Genomic DNA, 14,335 nt, shown 5'->3' with positions numbered 1-14,335 from the left:
TTTAAAAAGGGGCACCTGGGTGGCTCAGTCGGTTGAGCATCCGACTTCAGCTCAGGTCATGATCTCTCGGTTCATGAGTTCAAGCCCCATGTCAGGCTCTGTGCTGACAGCTCAGAGCCAGGAGACTGCTTCGGATTCTCTCTCTCTCTTTCTCTCTCTCCCTCTCTCTCTCTCTCTCTCTCTCTGCCCCTCCCCAGCTCACTCTCTCTCTGTCTCTCTCAAAAATAAATAAACTTTAAAAAAAATTTTTTTTAAAAGAAAATGAGAGACGACATAATACCACTCTATTCAACAGCGTCCCTCTGTTCTCCGATCTGTGATTGGTTGAAATGAGAAAAGTGTGAAACACGTCTATAAATCACCTAGTTTTCCGATACATGTCTGAAGAGGACCATGAGTCCTGCAGCCTAGATGCGGGGAGGGGGCGGCGTTAAACTGTGGTCAACATGGGGCAGACTGGCCTCTTTGCTCCAGGACCCTCCCCACCCCCAGACGCCTCTGAGAATTCTACGAGGGACACTAATGGGAACACACTCCAGAGGTGAGGAACGGGAGTTGAGAAGGGCCAGCACGGTGGGTGCAGGGAGGGGTAGAGTAGGTTCTGAAGGACAAGATGAGCGTGGGGTCGTAAGTGCGCCATGTTTCAAAAGTCTGGATGATGAGAGTTTAGCACACGCCGCCCTCTCCCCACCCACCCCAGTCTGGCACAGGCACGGAAGAAAACAAACCCTGTTCTCAACAAGCAGCCAAGAAGTCACAGCCCATAAAACTTGAAATTCCTACTGCTTCCTGCCCACGGAGGCCAAATCCCAAATTTCGAAGGGCTGTTTTTTCAACTGCTGTAAATAAAATCTAAATGAGCCTTCCTGTGGATCACCAAAACAGAAATACCGTTTTCAAAAGCGAAGGGTTTTATTTGCTTATTTCTGTGTGTGGTTTAAACTGTCAAATGTGATCCCGAGGTCAAGACAATCAAGCAGTCTGCAGTTCAAAGCAGGAAATCAACAGCCAGTCAAAGCGCAGACAGAAAATCCCGGTGTGGCTGGCTTCCCGACTCCAGCTGTGTCCCTGCCCTCCGTGGTTTGGCACTTTAACCTCCTCCAGTTCCGTAAAGTAATAAATCCTGTTTTACCCACACCCGTGGTGAGCCGGGTTTCTCACGAATACACTCATCCAGCACCAACTGGGCACCAGAAAACAGCAGCCTAAGCCTGATCTAAGAAAGTTCCTGGCACTTGCCCTGCAGGGAAGGAGAGGCGGGGGCGGCAGGGAGATTTCCTGTGAGCCCGTCAGCAGTCCTCGGGGCTCACACCAGAAAAACTCACTCGCCTCCTTCCTCAGCTCCTACTGCTCCTGATGAAACCCAACCAACTCTCAAGCTTTTCAACAGAATTGCCTCTTAATATTAAGCAAGGAGAAGTAAATAACCATTAGCAGGAAACCCGATACAAGCTCCAACTTCTTCAGCTCTCAAGGGGGATCCTTCAAAGCCATGTAAACTGCACTGTGAACAGGGCCAACGGGTTAGTACAAAAGCAACGTGCAAAACATCATTCTTCCAAAGACAACATGGGTATCTCTTCCAAGTGGAAACACGTGAGGCCAGCAGACAGCGACCCACCTGCATTAGCGATCAGGAATATGCAAATCAGAGATAGTCTTTCCATTCACCTGACTGTCAAAACTTTAGAAGTCTAATAATACCAGGTGTTAGAAAGGATGCCATGTTTCACAGGATTTCTCCTACTCGGCGGGAGGGAGTATAAGTGATACCACTACCCTTGTTTGTTTGTTTAAGTTTACTTATTTTGAGAGAGAGCGCACATGTGAGTGGGGGGGGGGGGGCAGAGAGAGAGGGGAGAGAGAATCCCAAGCAGGCTCTGCACTGTCAGTGCAGAGCCCAATGTGGGGCTTGAACTCACAAACCGTGAGATGGTGACCAGAGTCAAAACCAAGAGTCAGATGCTTAATGGACTGAGCCACCCAGGCACCCCAGTACCACCACTTTGGAAAAACAGTCTGGCATTCTGTGAAGTTGAACAGTTAGTTACATACCCCAAATCTAGCTATTCCCCACCAAGAGGCTCCATAGTGCACCAAGTGTGTGTATAAAAGAAATGCTTATCTGTGATTGATACGGGACCTGAAGAAAAATGTTCCTGGAAGTCCTGTTCACTACAGGAAAAAACTTGGGAAAAACACAAATGTCCATTAACTGAATTAATAAAGTACGGCATATTCACAGCAAAAAATATTATAGAGAGTCAAAGGGAGGGTTTTTGCGGCATTAGGCGATAGCATGCGTGAATCTTGGCAGTGTGATACAGAAGGGGAAATAAATCCCAACAGGTTAGCTATAGCATGATATCCTTTTAATAAAGTAAAAAGAAATGATAATGAACACATACTTTTTAGAAACACACAGAGGTACAAAACTGTAAAGAAGAGAGAGAGAGAGAGCAAGGGAATGGTGAGATTATCTCTGGCTGGGGAAGGAGAGTGGGAGAGGTGTGACCAGGTAAGTTACCATCACAGATTCTGGTTTTAGGGCTGCTGATGGGTTTGCAGAACTTACTGCACAAAAATAGTAGTTTGGCCATTCCTGGGTCCACCGTGAACGTGTGTCATGAGCCAGGGATTATGATTACTCTGCCTCCATGCAGCTGGAGTCTAAAATATAAACTAAATGAGGGGCGCCTGGCTGGCTCAGTGGGTGGAGCATGCGACTCTTGATCTCAGGGTCATGAGTTTAAGCCCCACGGTGGGTATAGAGGCTACTTAAAAAAATAAAATAGGGGCGCCTGGGTGGTTCAGTCAGTTTAGCGTCCGCCTCCGGCTTTCAGCTCAGGTCATGATCTCAGGGTTGTGGGTTTGAGCCCTACATCAGGCTCTGTGCTGACAACATGGAGCCTGCTTGGGATTCTCTGTCCCATTCTCTCTCTCTCTGCCCACGCCCCACGCATTCTCTCTGTCTCTCTCTCTCAAAGTAAATAAATAAGTAAATAAATAAATAACTTTTAAACTTTTAAAAATTTTTAGTAAAATACAATAAAACAAAAAATAAATTAAGTGGGGTGCCTGGATGGCTCAGTTAAGTATCTGACTCATGGTCAGATATATATATAATTATACATATATGTATATGTATTATAATACATGTTTATAATACATATACATATGTACATATGTATACATTATGTACATATACATAATTATAAATATATGTATAATTAATTACATGATGCTTCAGGAAGACATATTATATTATATATCCTGTGACTTTATGTACTCTCTGGCACCCCTGGGGATATAAAGAGCAACAAGCTTGAGGGGGTGGGGGAACCGTGCTAACTGTCCAAGGTCTTTTTTTTGTTTGTTTGCTCCCCAACTGACAAGAGGCAGGGTAGTTCAGTGGTTAGGAGCACGGGCTCTGGGGCCAGACTGCCTTGTGGGGGAGGAGGTGCAAGCTAGTTGCAGTCCTTACTACTATGTGACTATGACTGTTGGGGAAAATACTTGACCTCTCTGTGAATCCTCTCCCACGTGTGTCAAAGGGGGCTGGCAATGACAGCATTATAATGCTCACCATAGAAAATTACTGTACGGATTACACGAGTTAATCCACCCTGAGATTCTGGAAGACTGAGGTTGCTGTAAGTGCACCAACTAAGCTTTACTCAACCAAGTCTGGCTTTTATTATTATTTAAAAAAAAATTTTTTTTTAACATTTAGTCATTTTTGAAAGACAGAGGCAGAGCACGAGCACGGAAGGGGCAGAGGGGGAGACACAGAATCTGAAGCAGGCTCCAGGCTCTGAGCTGTCTGCGCAAAGCTGGGTGTGGGGCTCGAACTCACAGACCTCGAGATCATGACCTGAGCCGAAGTTGGATGCTTAACTGACTAAGCTACCCAGACACCCCTCTTATATACACAAGCAATTACTTTGGGAGGCAATTTGCTTTTTCCACAGATGTGACTACCATTCAAAGCATCTCTGAAAACTCCTCTTCAAAAATAGCCTAATTTAATTTCTTCATCGGATTTACCAAATCTTGTTGAAAAAAGGTTATTACTGCTCCTAGAAATCAACTGCTACCATTTCAGTTCAAAGCCAGGCACAAAGTAAGTAGCAGAGGTACTTCAAAGATGAACTAACATCTAGGGGTGCCTGCGCAGCTCAGTCGGTTAAGCATCGGACTCTTGATCTTGGCTCAGGTCATGATCTCACGGTTTGTGAGTTCAAGTTCGAGCACCATGTCACTCTGTGCTGACATCTCAGACCTGCTTGGGATTCTCACTTCCTCCCTCTCTGTTCCTCCCTACTCGCACACTCTCTCTCAAAATAAACAAACATTAAAAAAAAAAAAAAAAAAAAAAACAGGGGCACCTGGATGGCTCAGTTGGTTAAGCGTTGGACTTTGGCTCAAGTCATAATCTCGAGTTTCTTTGGGAATTCAAGCCCTGCATCAGGCTCTCTGCTGCCATCGCAGAGCCTGGAGCCTGCTTCGGATCCTCTGTCCCCCTCTCTCTGCCCCTCCCTCGCCCATGCTCTGTCTGTCTGTCTGTCTCTCTCTCTCAAAAATAAACATTAAAAAATTTTTTTTTAAGAATTCTTAAATATTTTGTTTAAATTTTTTTCAAGGCATTGTCCCAGGCTGGTGATGATTACCTATTATGTCATGATATGGTAAATGCAAGGAGTTAGGACAGAAGGCACCTAAGCCAAGATGTGTGTGAAGAGAGACAAAGGAAAAGGACCATCTGACTCAATGTCCACACTCTGGAAGCAGCCATAAGAGGTCGGACAGGGAAAGCATCCACCAGGGAAGCTACAGGTAAAGGTGCAGACTAAGGTGTGTGCAGGGGAAGCAGAGGCTTGTTGCTGTCCCCGGAACACAGGGAGGTGATGTTCTGGGAGGTGGCCCAGTACGGGGAGCCTTGGAGTTCACCTCAAGAAGCCTGGACCTCACAAAAGGACCAATATCGCATGACTGCACTTACATGCGGGATCTAGAACAGTCATGTTCACAGAGACAGAAAGGACAATGGTGCTTACGGGGGGCTGAGGGACAGGGGGGCGCAGAGCTAGTGTTCAAGACATACAGAGTTTCTGGATGGGATGATGACTAAATTCTGGAACTGGACAGCGGTGATGGCTGCCCAATATCGTGAATGCACTTGACATCACTGAATTGTACACTTAACATGATTCAATTGGTAAATTTCATGTTACATATATTTTACCACAATGAAAACGACTAAAAATATAATAGTTGTGTTCAGGTAAAGGAGGACGGCAGGCAGGGAAGATGAGGAGGGATGGGACAAACGGCCACAGCTAGAGCTCCACCCAGTCACCCGTAGCACTCAGACCTCCCGTAGCTCCAGAACCCTGTCCTCAAGCATCTGGCTTAAAAGTCCGACTACAAGGCAGGCAGACCGACACACCCGGCGGGTGCCAGAGACCGGCCCAGAAGCCCACAGTTCCTATTTCCCAACTTGCCCCCATAATGGACCCTGAGGAACCTCCAGGGAACCCCAAGAGCGTCCCCGTGTTTGCAGACCTGGTGCAGGTCCAAAGCTTCAGCCTGAACACAACACAGAGGGATTTCTGAAACGGTAAAGCAGGTCTGGTCGTCAGAGGCCAATGACACTGCCACGGCCCACCTCTCACCAGCCATGAGCACTTGGGCAAGTTACTCGCCTGCCATCAAAAGGACCAAAAATACCTGTAGAGGACCGCCTACGACCTGACCGACGAAGGTGAGGAAGACGTCCGATAAGGGGTGAGTTCTTCTGTGCCGGCAGCTCCCAACAGTCTCTGGTTTTATCTGACGTCATCTGGCTCCTGCACGGGGATGGGACTGCGGCACGAAGAGGCACAAACGGAAGCTACAGGGCACGGTGACAACAGGGACTGAAGGGGAGAGGGGGACTCCAGGAATGTTCTGCAAGTGCTGTCGAGATGGGGAGTAAGCCCTGGCAGTCAGCTCATATTTCCCCCAAGCAACCCGGAGAAAGGAGCAGAGACAAGAGGAACACAAACATTGTCTGCAAGTGGTCTGCCAGGGGAGAGGGCTACAGCCCGGGGCGGAGAACAGGCGGAGGCCGCTCAGGGCGCCTGGGAGAGAAGCTGGCAAAGTCCACCCAGACCTCTGTCCCACGCTGCATGCGGACAATTACTGCCTGTCCCTTGCCCAACGCCCTGCACTATTGAGAGGTTCATAAAAAGGCTCAGGCTGTCCAGCCAAAACTCATTCCTCCACCCACCCCCCCCAACTCTCAGGGCGAATGGGCCACAACCTCAAGAGGCCACCTCCTTCTTCCCCCAGAGCAGCTGCTGATGAAGCCGAGGTCACAGAACAGCCTGCAGGGCATGAGAGAATCGCAGCCAGCAGGATTCCGTGAGGCCCATGGAGTCTCCATCCTGGGGCTCATCCCCTCTTCTACTTAAAGTCACCTGGAGGGACTCACACCTTGAGCCTGGCCTCTAGCTCTTCCCCAGGACACAAGGGGACACGTAGGGGCACACTCACCACAGTTTGTGGAGGCCAGGAGCGGAAAACTACTTGGGTGGGGCCACCACTGGAGGACCTCGCAGTCACAGAATACTCTACGGCAATTAGTTAGAAACAATACGGCTAAATCAGAGGTTCCCATCCAAGGGGGATTCTGTCCCCCCAGGAGACATCTGACAATGTCTGGGAAGATTATTGATCGTCACAACTCAGAGGTGGGGTGGGGGGAGGCTATGCTGGCCTCTAGCGGGTAGAGACCACAGGATGCTGCTACACCCTACAGCGTACAGGACGGTCCCCCCAACAAAGAATTATTCCACCTAAAATGTCAATAAGGCTGATTGAGAAACAACGAAACAGATGAACACAACATGACTACGTTATAAACATACAGCCCTGAACGGAAATGTATCTTATTTTACTTTATTTTATTTTATTTTATTTTATTTTATTTGAGACAGAGAGAAAGAGTGCGTGTGTGAGCAAGGGGAGAGGGGCAGAGAGAGACAGAATCCCAAGCAGGCTGTGTGCTGTCAACGAGGAGCCCGAAGTGGGGCTTGATCCCACAACCCTGGGATCATGACCTGAGCTGAAATCGAGAGCCAGCCAGCCGGTCAACTGACTGAGCTGTCCAGGCGCCCCAGGAATGTGTGTGTGTGTGTGTGTGTGTGTGTGTTTGTTTTAAAGAGATGTGATTATAATGAAATTCCTACTGGGAATTAGGGATTCACTCAATCATCTGATGTTCACTGTGCATCTATTATAAGGTAGGTGCTGTGCTCGGCAGAGTATGCAACAGTGACAAAAAGTAAGTAGGATCCCTCACGTCCTGCGGTCAGAAGAGGCAGATGTCAATTAAATAATCTCACAGATGAAAGTGCAAAGGGAGGAGATATTTTGGAGACTGGTATGATCTAGAGTTTCCTAATCCCACACTTGCACAGGCCACAAAAAGCCCCTTGACTTACACCTCTGCTTAATTAACACCACAGAACAATACCCTCCGGCAGAGCGGCAGACCAGCTTAACACTGTGCCGTGCACGCAGTGAGCACTCAGTAGATGTCTGTTGAGTGAATACACGAAGGAGGTGCGGTTCAACACCACTAAATGACTGACTCGTTCAAAAATTCCCGGGCCTGGGGCACCTGGGTGGCTCTGTCATTTCAGCATCCGACTCAGGTCATGATTTCACGGTTGTGGGATCGAGCCCCGAGCTAGGCTCCTTGCTGAGCATGGAGCCTGCTTGAGATTCTCTCTCCCTCTTCCTCTGCCCCTCCCCACCTTGCACGCGCACACACACACTATCTCTCTCTCTCTCTCTGAGATTAAAAAAAAAAAAAAAAATTCTGGGCCTTAACCTTTGAAACAGAGAACGTGAACAGAGAGGAGGAGCCACAGGGCCAAGCCCTTGGCTGCACAATCAGAGGTGTGCTCGTGTTCACTGACCGACCTGCCTTTCCTTACATTCTCTGGGACCTCCAAGCCTGGACTGCCCTTCCTCCCCTCGTTCACCTGGAAAACGCTTATTCCCGTTTCACATTCCTGATCACCTTCCCTGCCAAGCTTCCCAGCCCCACCTCACCCTGGTGAGCTCTATTTCCCCCTCCTTTGTGCCATCTGTACTATGTGCTCGCCTCTACCACACGGATCATAACCTCTTACCAGAACTCGATTTCTCTTGGAAACACACACTAAATCCCATTCAAGTCTGCGGGCCACAGAGTAGTCTAGAACCTGGAACATCACAGACGCTCTAGGATGGGCAAAGGAAAGAACACATGAACACATGTCCTGCACTGTGCTACAAAAACAATGGGATAAAGACTGTGCCCTCGAAAACCTTACCAACTTCGACAATAAATAAATGAAAAGATGTAGAAAAATTAGTAAGAATTAAAAACTAGAATTCTAACGGTGCCTGGGGTGGCTCAGAGGGTTCAGTGTCCGACTTCAGCTCAGGTCATGATCTCACAGTTCTGTGAGTTAGCGCCCCGCATCGGGCTCTGGGCTGTCAGCGTGGAGCCTGCTTGGGATTCTCACTCTCCCTTTCCCCCACGCATTCTCTCTCTCAAACATATTTTAAAAAAAAGAAAAGAAAACTATAATTCTACATCAACATGATACTTAAAAATAACAGATTACTGTACCAAAAAGTCTCTTAGTATAATCCATCAGACATCCTCACAAAATTCAAAAATAAAAGACTAGAAATAAACACAAAATATAAAGATATAGTTAGTGGAGTGTAAATGTTTCTGATCTTTTTATTTTTTTTAATTTTTTGAATTTTTAAATCTATTTTTGAGAGAGACAGCATGCGTGCAAGCACACAGGTGGGGGAGGGGTGTAGGGGGAGAGAGAGAGAGAGACAGAGAGAAGGAGAGAGAATCTCAAGCAGGCTCCATGTTCAGTGTGGAACCAGACGTGGGGCTTGATCCTACAACCCTGGGATCATGACCCGAGCCGAAATCAAGAGTCAGACATTCAACCATCTAAGGCACCCAAGTGCCCCCTGGTCTTCTTTTTATATGTGTCTGCATATTGTATTTAAAATGAATGTAAACTCACTTTTCATCAGAATAAAATTCTGAAAATAAATATAACCCAAAAAAAAGCTTACCATCTATTTAATGGGAAAAGGATAAGTAAGTGAAATAATATTTCACGGTTTTTGCTACAGATGCAAACTTGATAGTCATTATAAAAACCATGCTTTTTTTTTCATACATGAATTAGACTGTAGGTGTTAGGGTGTAAGTTGCTAAACATATACAATTAAATAAATATCCTCAGGTACTCCTGGAAACCCATATCCCATCACACTATTTGCCTTTGAGTTAACAGCAATAAATGACAAAAGCTTAAATTACAAGCAGAGTCCACTTGGAAACGTACAGTGCTTCTCATCATGAATGCCTGGCACATAGTAAGTCCTCAATAAACTGTTATCAAATGAGTGATCTGACATTCTTAACCAAAGGAAAAAAAGTATCTATTAGTGAGGCAAGTATATCAGGAGTTGGGGTTACCTAGAATACATGCCTCTCATAATGATAACAGGCCCCAAATGTTTCTCCTGTGTTCAGTACCCAGTTGCTAAAAAGGCTATTCTTTCCCCTTGTTTGTAAAAGGAGTAGAAAAGAATCGTGTCCCTCTACATACAAACTCTCTCTCCTTGTGCTATCCACCCACTCACCAGCCTCTGCCCATCCCCATGGTTCCGTGGCCAAGGTTAGGGATCTGCGAAGCCAAACTCAAATTTGGGAGGTGAGTTTTAATACTGAGAGTTTAAAATACTGAGTATAAGGAATACTGGATATCTGGTAAACTGCACTTTTTTTTTTTTTAGTTTTTTTTTAACGTTTATTTATTTTTGAGACAGAGAGAGATGGAGCATGAACGGGGGAGGGGCAGAGAGAGAGGGAGACACAGAATCGGAAACAGGCTCCAGGCTCTGAGCTGTCAGCACAGAGCCCGATGCGGGGCTCGAATTCACGGACTGCGAGATCATGACCTGAGCCGAAGTCGGCCGCTCACCCGACTGAGCCACCGAGGTGCCCCTAAACTGCACTTTTCTGATTGCTGGATCAGACAAGGAAAAACTACAAACCAGAATCCAAGGTGTGTGGACAGTTGCCAGAGGTAGGAATGAAAACCTTCATGAACAAGAGTTCTGCCAACGGAAAAAAAGCTTCCAGCCCAATATCCTCGGAATAAAGACGGATAAAGGGGAGAGTGCAGCGACTGTGGCAGAACGGAAGGGAAGCCTCTAGAACCCTGTCATCCTTCTTCCATTCACTCACTGATATGGTAGGGTTGTGGGAGATAGAAAAAGGGAAAAGACTTAATTCCTCCTAAGGATTGCGTCCATCAGGAATATGAGATGGCCACAAACAGCTTTCACACAAGGAAGAAAGTAAAAATCCATAAAGGAGACACAAAAAAGTGTGTTCAGAGATAGAAAAAAATCTCATCTTTCTATCTAAAGATGAGATTTCTTCTATTTCTTCTAAATATGAGAGGGGAGGATGCACTCTCCCGTTTATCCGTCTTTATTCCAAGGATCTTGGGCTGGAACCTTTTTTTTTTTTTTTGGTTGGCAGAACTCTTTTGTTCATGAAGGTTTTCATTCCTACCTCTGGCAACCGTCCAGACACCTTGGATTCTGGTTTGCAATGTTTCCTAGTCTGATCCAGTGCATTAGATACTCCTGACTACAACATACCAGGATTTTGAAAATATTAGAATCCTTGCTAAAGGATTAGAACATTTGGAGAAAAAAAAAAAAAAGAAATCATCGCGAAGCCTTGTCATCTAAGCCTTGACATCTCGCTCAATGGGTATCCATCTGGCGTACTGTCTGCCCATCCCCCGGGCCTCTGGCACCTCGGGGTAGCCACCCCACTTCCCAGCCCCCAGGAACGGAGGGCGAATGGTGGCTAACGACTGACGGATACAGAGCAGTACCACGAGCCAGGCCGTGGGCCCAGCCACGTAATCCTCACATTCTCCCTACAAGGTGGGAACTGTTATTATCCCCATTTTACAAACAGGAAAACGGGACAGAGACAGGTTAAGCGACTTCCCCAAAGTCACCCGGCTGGGAAGCGGCAGGCGGCACCGACGGTATCAGAGTGCAGAAGAACCGGGCCCTGAGCCATTGCCCTACCCTGCCTCCCAGCTGAGAGCCTGTGGACGTGCGTCCGGACATACACAGCTGGACGATCCAAGGCGATTTGGGCCCGACTTTGCACAGGCATCTATTGCGAACTACACTCATTTCCACGACGAAAATGCACACACCATTCTCGACCCGGTTTTGAAAACGAGTTTTCACAATCTTCAACGGGAAATGTGCTTTGTTCATCTGAAGACAAGTAAATAAATAAAGGCAAAAGCCTGTTTCACGAGGAGCCGGGGGCCAGAAGTTGTTACGGCCCAGTCTGGCCGGGGCTTGCGGGCACCACCCTTTCCTGGCCATCCCATGGCCTCCGGCAAACGGCTTAGCCTCCTTTGTCCACCAGCAGAGTGGCTGTGGGAGAGTGCCACCTCATAAAGTGGTCGAGGTGACATGACAGCGTCCACAGAAACGGCTGAGCCCAGCACCCCAACCCAGCGGCCACTCAGTGAACGTGCGAGTCCAGAAGGCACGGCCTCCCTCCAGTAACCCCATCCCAGGCGCTGCCGGTCCCTAAGCACATTCCTGCTTCCCGCAGAGCACGGCGACCCCGGCGGCGGCTCGGGGGGGCTCCCCCCCAGCCGGGAGGGCCGTGCACCCCGCTCAGGCCCAGGAAGGAGGCAGGCTGCGCACGACCTCGCGGCGGCACCGCGAAACTTAGCCCTGACTCCTCACTTGGGTGAACTCCCCGGTCAGGGGAGAGGATCGCGGGCCGGGTCCGACGCGCTCGGGCGGCCGAAAGAACGCGGGCTCGCCCACCTGCCGCGCCGGAGGCCGGACACCCCCTCGTTCGCAACATCCCCGGGGCGTCCAGCCCCGGCCCGCCGCGCAGGGGAGGGGGCTGGGCACCGGGGAGCGACCCAGCCGCGCCCACGCGGCCGACTTCCCCCAAATCGTCTCACACGCAAGCCCACGATTTCCAAGAGGGCGCCGAGGGAGGAGCGCGCGGCGCTTCACAAAGCCAGGTGGGCGGCCGCGTCCCGGCCGCACGTGCCGAGCCGCCGGGACCCGGACGGGCCCCGGAGTCCGCGCGGCCGCCGCCTCCGCGCCGCCGCCCCCCCGGCCCCCGCCCCCCCGCCACCCCGGCCCCCGCCACCCCGGCCGCTTGTGCCGCGCAGCCACGTGCGCGCAGGGGCCCCGGCCGCCCGCGGCAGCCCCACCCCTGCCCCCGGCAGCCCCACCCCTGCCCCGGCTGCCCCCGTCCCCCCCCCTGCCCCACGCACCAGGTGAAAAGCTGGCTTTTGAGCCAGCTCAGCAGGCGGCACAGCACCCCCGCTGCCCCGCCCCCGCCCCCGGCACACCCCACCGCCCCCCGGGCACCCCCGCACTCACCAGATAAAAAGCTGGCTTTTGAGCCCGTGCAGCAGGCTACCCAGCCCACCCCCCCACTGCCCGCGGGCACCCTCGCCCCTGCCCCCGTTACAACCCCCTCCCCCCCCGCGCCCCGCACTCACCAGGTGAAGAGCTGGCCTTTGAGCCCGCGCAGCAAGCTGCCCAGCCCCCCCGCTGCCCCCGGGGCGCGCGGCTGCGGGGCAGCGGGTTCCGCCGGCGAGGCCGCCTCCATGCGGTCCCCTGCAGTCTGGGCGCCCGGAACCCCCCGACGTGCCGGGGCGGGGAAAACCGGCGGGGGCGGTGCCTGGGCGGCCGGCGGGATCCGACCCAGTGCCCGCGCGCGCGCGAGCGAGCTCGCGTGCCTCCCTCGTCGGGCTGGCTGGGCGCCTCCCCTGTCAGGCCCGCGCGGCCGGACCGAACATTTGCAGGTCAGCGCCTGGCGCCCCCGGGGGAGCTGCGGGTCGCGGGGCGCTGTCTTTCCCCGCCCCGGCAGAGGAGCCACGGCGACGGGTGGCCCCTAATATGCATGTCAGGGTCTTACGGTTCCCTGTCGCGAACCGGCACGTGAGGCGGTGCAAGGCTGTGCCCCCGCGCCCCGACTCGGGGGCCGTGACTTCGCAGCCGCCTGAACTTTGCCAACTGGAAAGGAGCGGCTGGCTCCACCCCCTGACCGCCCGGCCTCCTCCCTCTGCCTAATTTATGAAAGATCCTTCCTGTCCAATCTAAAAGAACTGAGGACGCTTTAGTGCTGTTCTGGGTGAAAACCTGGGAGAAATCCCAGAGGGATCGGGGCGACGCGTCCCTTCGGCGCGCCTCCTTCCTCTCGGGTGGGTTGGGCGCGCTGACCTGTCCCGCAGGTGCCACCCGCTGGCGCGCACTCTGGGCGCCCGCGCTTGGACCACGCCTTGCGAGGCCTCTGTGGACCCAGGAGGACCGAGCTTCTGCGCTGGGGAAGCTCGTGACACCCGCCCCCACCCTCCCCCCAGCTCCCCCTACACACACACACACACACACCACCCCCACCCCCGGCAGGAGGGGCCCGCGGGTCCAGCAGAAAGGGGAAGATAGGGAGACGAGAGAAAAGGTGTCTTTATAGACGGGTGTTTCCTAACCACCTCCCTCCCTGGGCGACGGGGCAGCGGGGGAGGAGGGTCTGAAGAAGGAGCAAGAGAGAGGTAAATTCAAACGAGCTGGCGGTTCTGTAAGAAAGTTCTAAGAAAGAACATAGATTTTGAAAACTGAAATGTAGCTTTAGGAATCCCAAGTTTAGCATCTTTACAGGAACCCCAAAGTTGAAACGAACTTATTTTTTAATTGTTGAAGAACATGGTCATCCGTAGAGGGATGACCGCGCATCACGGTACAACAGCATATGGAAAAGAGGACTTGGGAGTCCTCCCAGGACTTGGGAGGATGTTCCGTAGCTAATTTTGAGCGGAAAAAAGCAAGGTATAGAGAAGTACGTTTAATGTGATCTCATTTTTGTAAAGCGAACAACCCATTACACCTCATACATTGACAGGGTTTAATTTTACTTGATCCGTGTACTCCTGGAATATAGTAAGAAATGCCCCCACACTTTTGTATTCTCAGAAGTGGCATATTGCAAAGAAACACACTTCCCATTCGACTTAGGCAAGACCCAAAAATGCTCTCTCCTTCCCCTAGGACAAAGCCAGACGCAGAACCTACCAACTGGCTAAATTCCTCTTCTTCCTCCAGGCCTAGGAACTTTAACCCACTTTAACCCACTGAGCCAGCTTGTAACCCACATTAAAGGGTCCCCCCCTCGCGCCCCCCACCC

The 14,335-nt window shown here is 50.8% G+C and overlaps 1 protein-coding gene across 5 annotated transcripts in view; it reads right to left on the bottom strand.

The window, feature by feature from the left end:
• The window catches only part of SLC35F2 (solute carrier family 35 member F2), an 86,579-nt gene that overhangs the window by 43,329 nt on the left and 28,915 nt on the right, over nucleotides 1-14,335 (bottom strand). The window contains exon 1 of one of the 5 annotated variants that reach the window (XM_053204158.1): nucleotides 12,654-13,168. The exons of 1 other annotated variant lie outside the window; for it this stretch is intronic. In XM_053204158.1, coding sequence (XP_053060133.1) covers nucleotides 12,654-12,763 — 110 coding nt within the window. In that variant the 5' untranslated portion in view covers nucleotides 12,764-13,168. Of the gene's footprint in view, nucleotides 1-11,874; nucleotides 12,229-12,653; nucleotides 13,169-14,335 lie in introns of those variants that run through there. 3 more of the 5 variants (XM_027036426.2, XM_053204161.1, XM_053204162.1) reach the window with 3 other exon arrangements.

This window comes from Acinonyx jubatus, chromosome D1 (genome assembly GCF_027475565.1).
Source record: "Acinonyx jubatus isolate Ajub_Pintada_27869175 chromosome D1, VMU_Ajub_asm_v1.0, whole genome shotgun sequence".
NCBI classification, from domain to species: Eukaryota; Metazoa; Chordata; class Mammalia; order Carnivora; family Felidae; genus Acinonyx; species Acinonyx jubatus.
The sequence above is the reverse complement of the archived record's forward strand: the minus strand, read 5'-3'. Positions and strand labels throughout refer to the sequence as shown.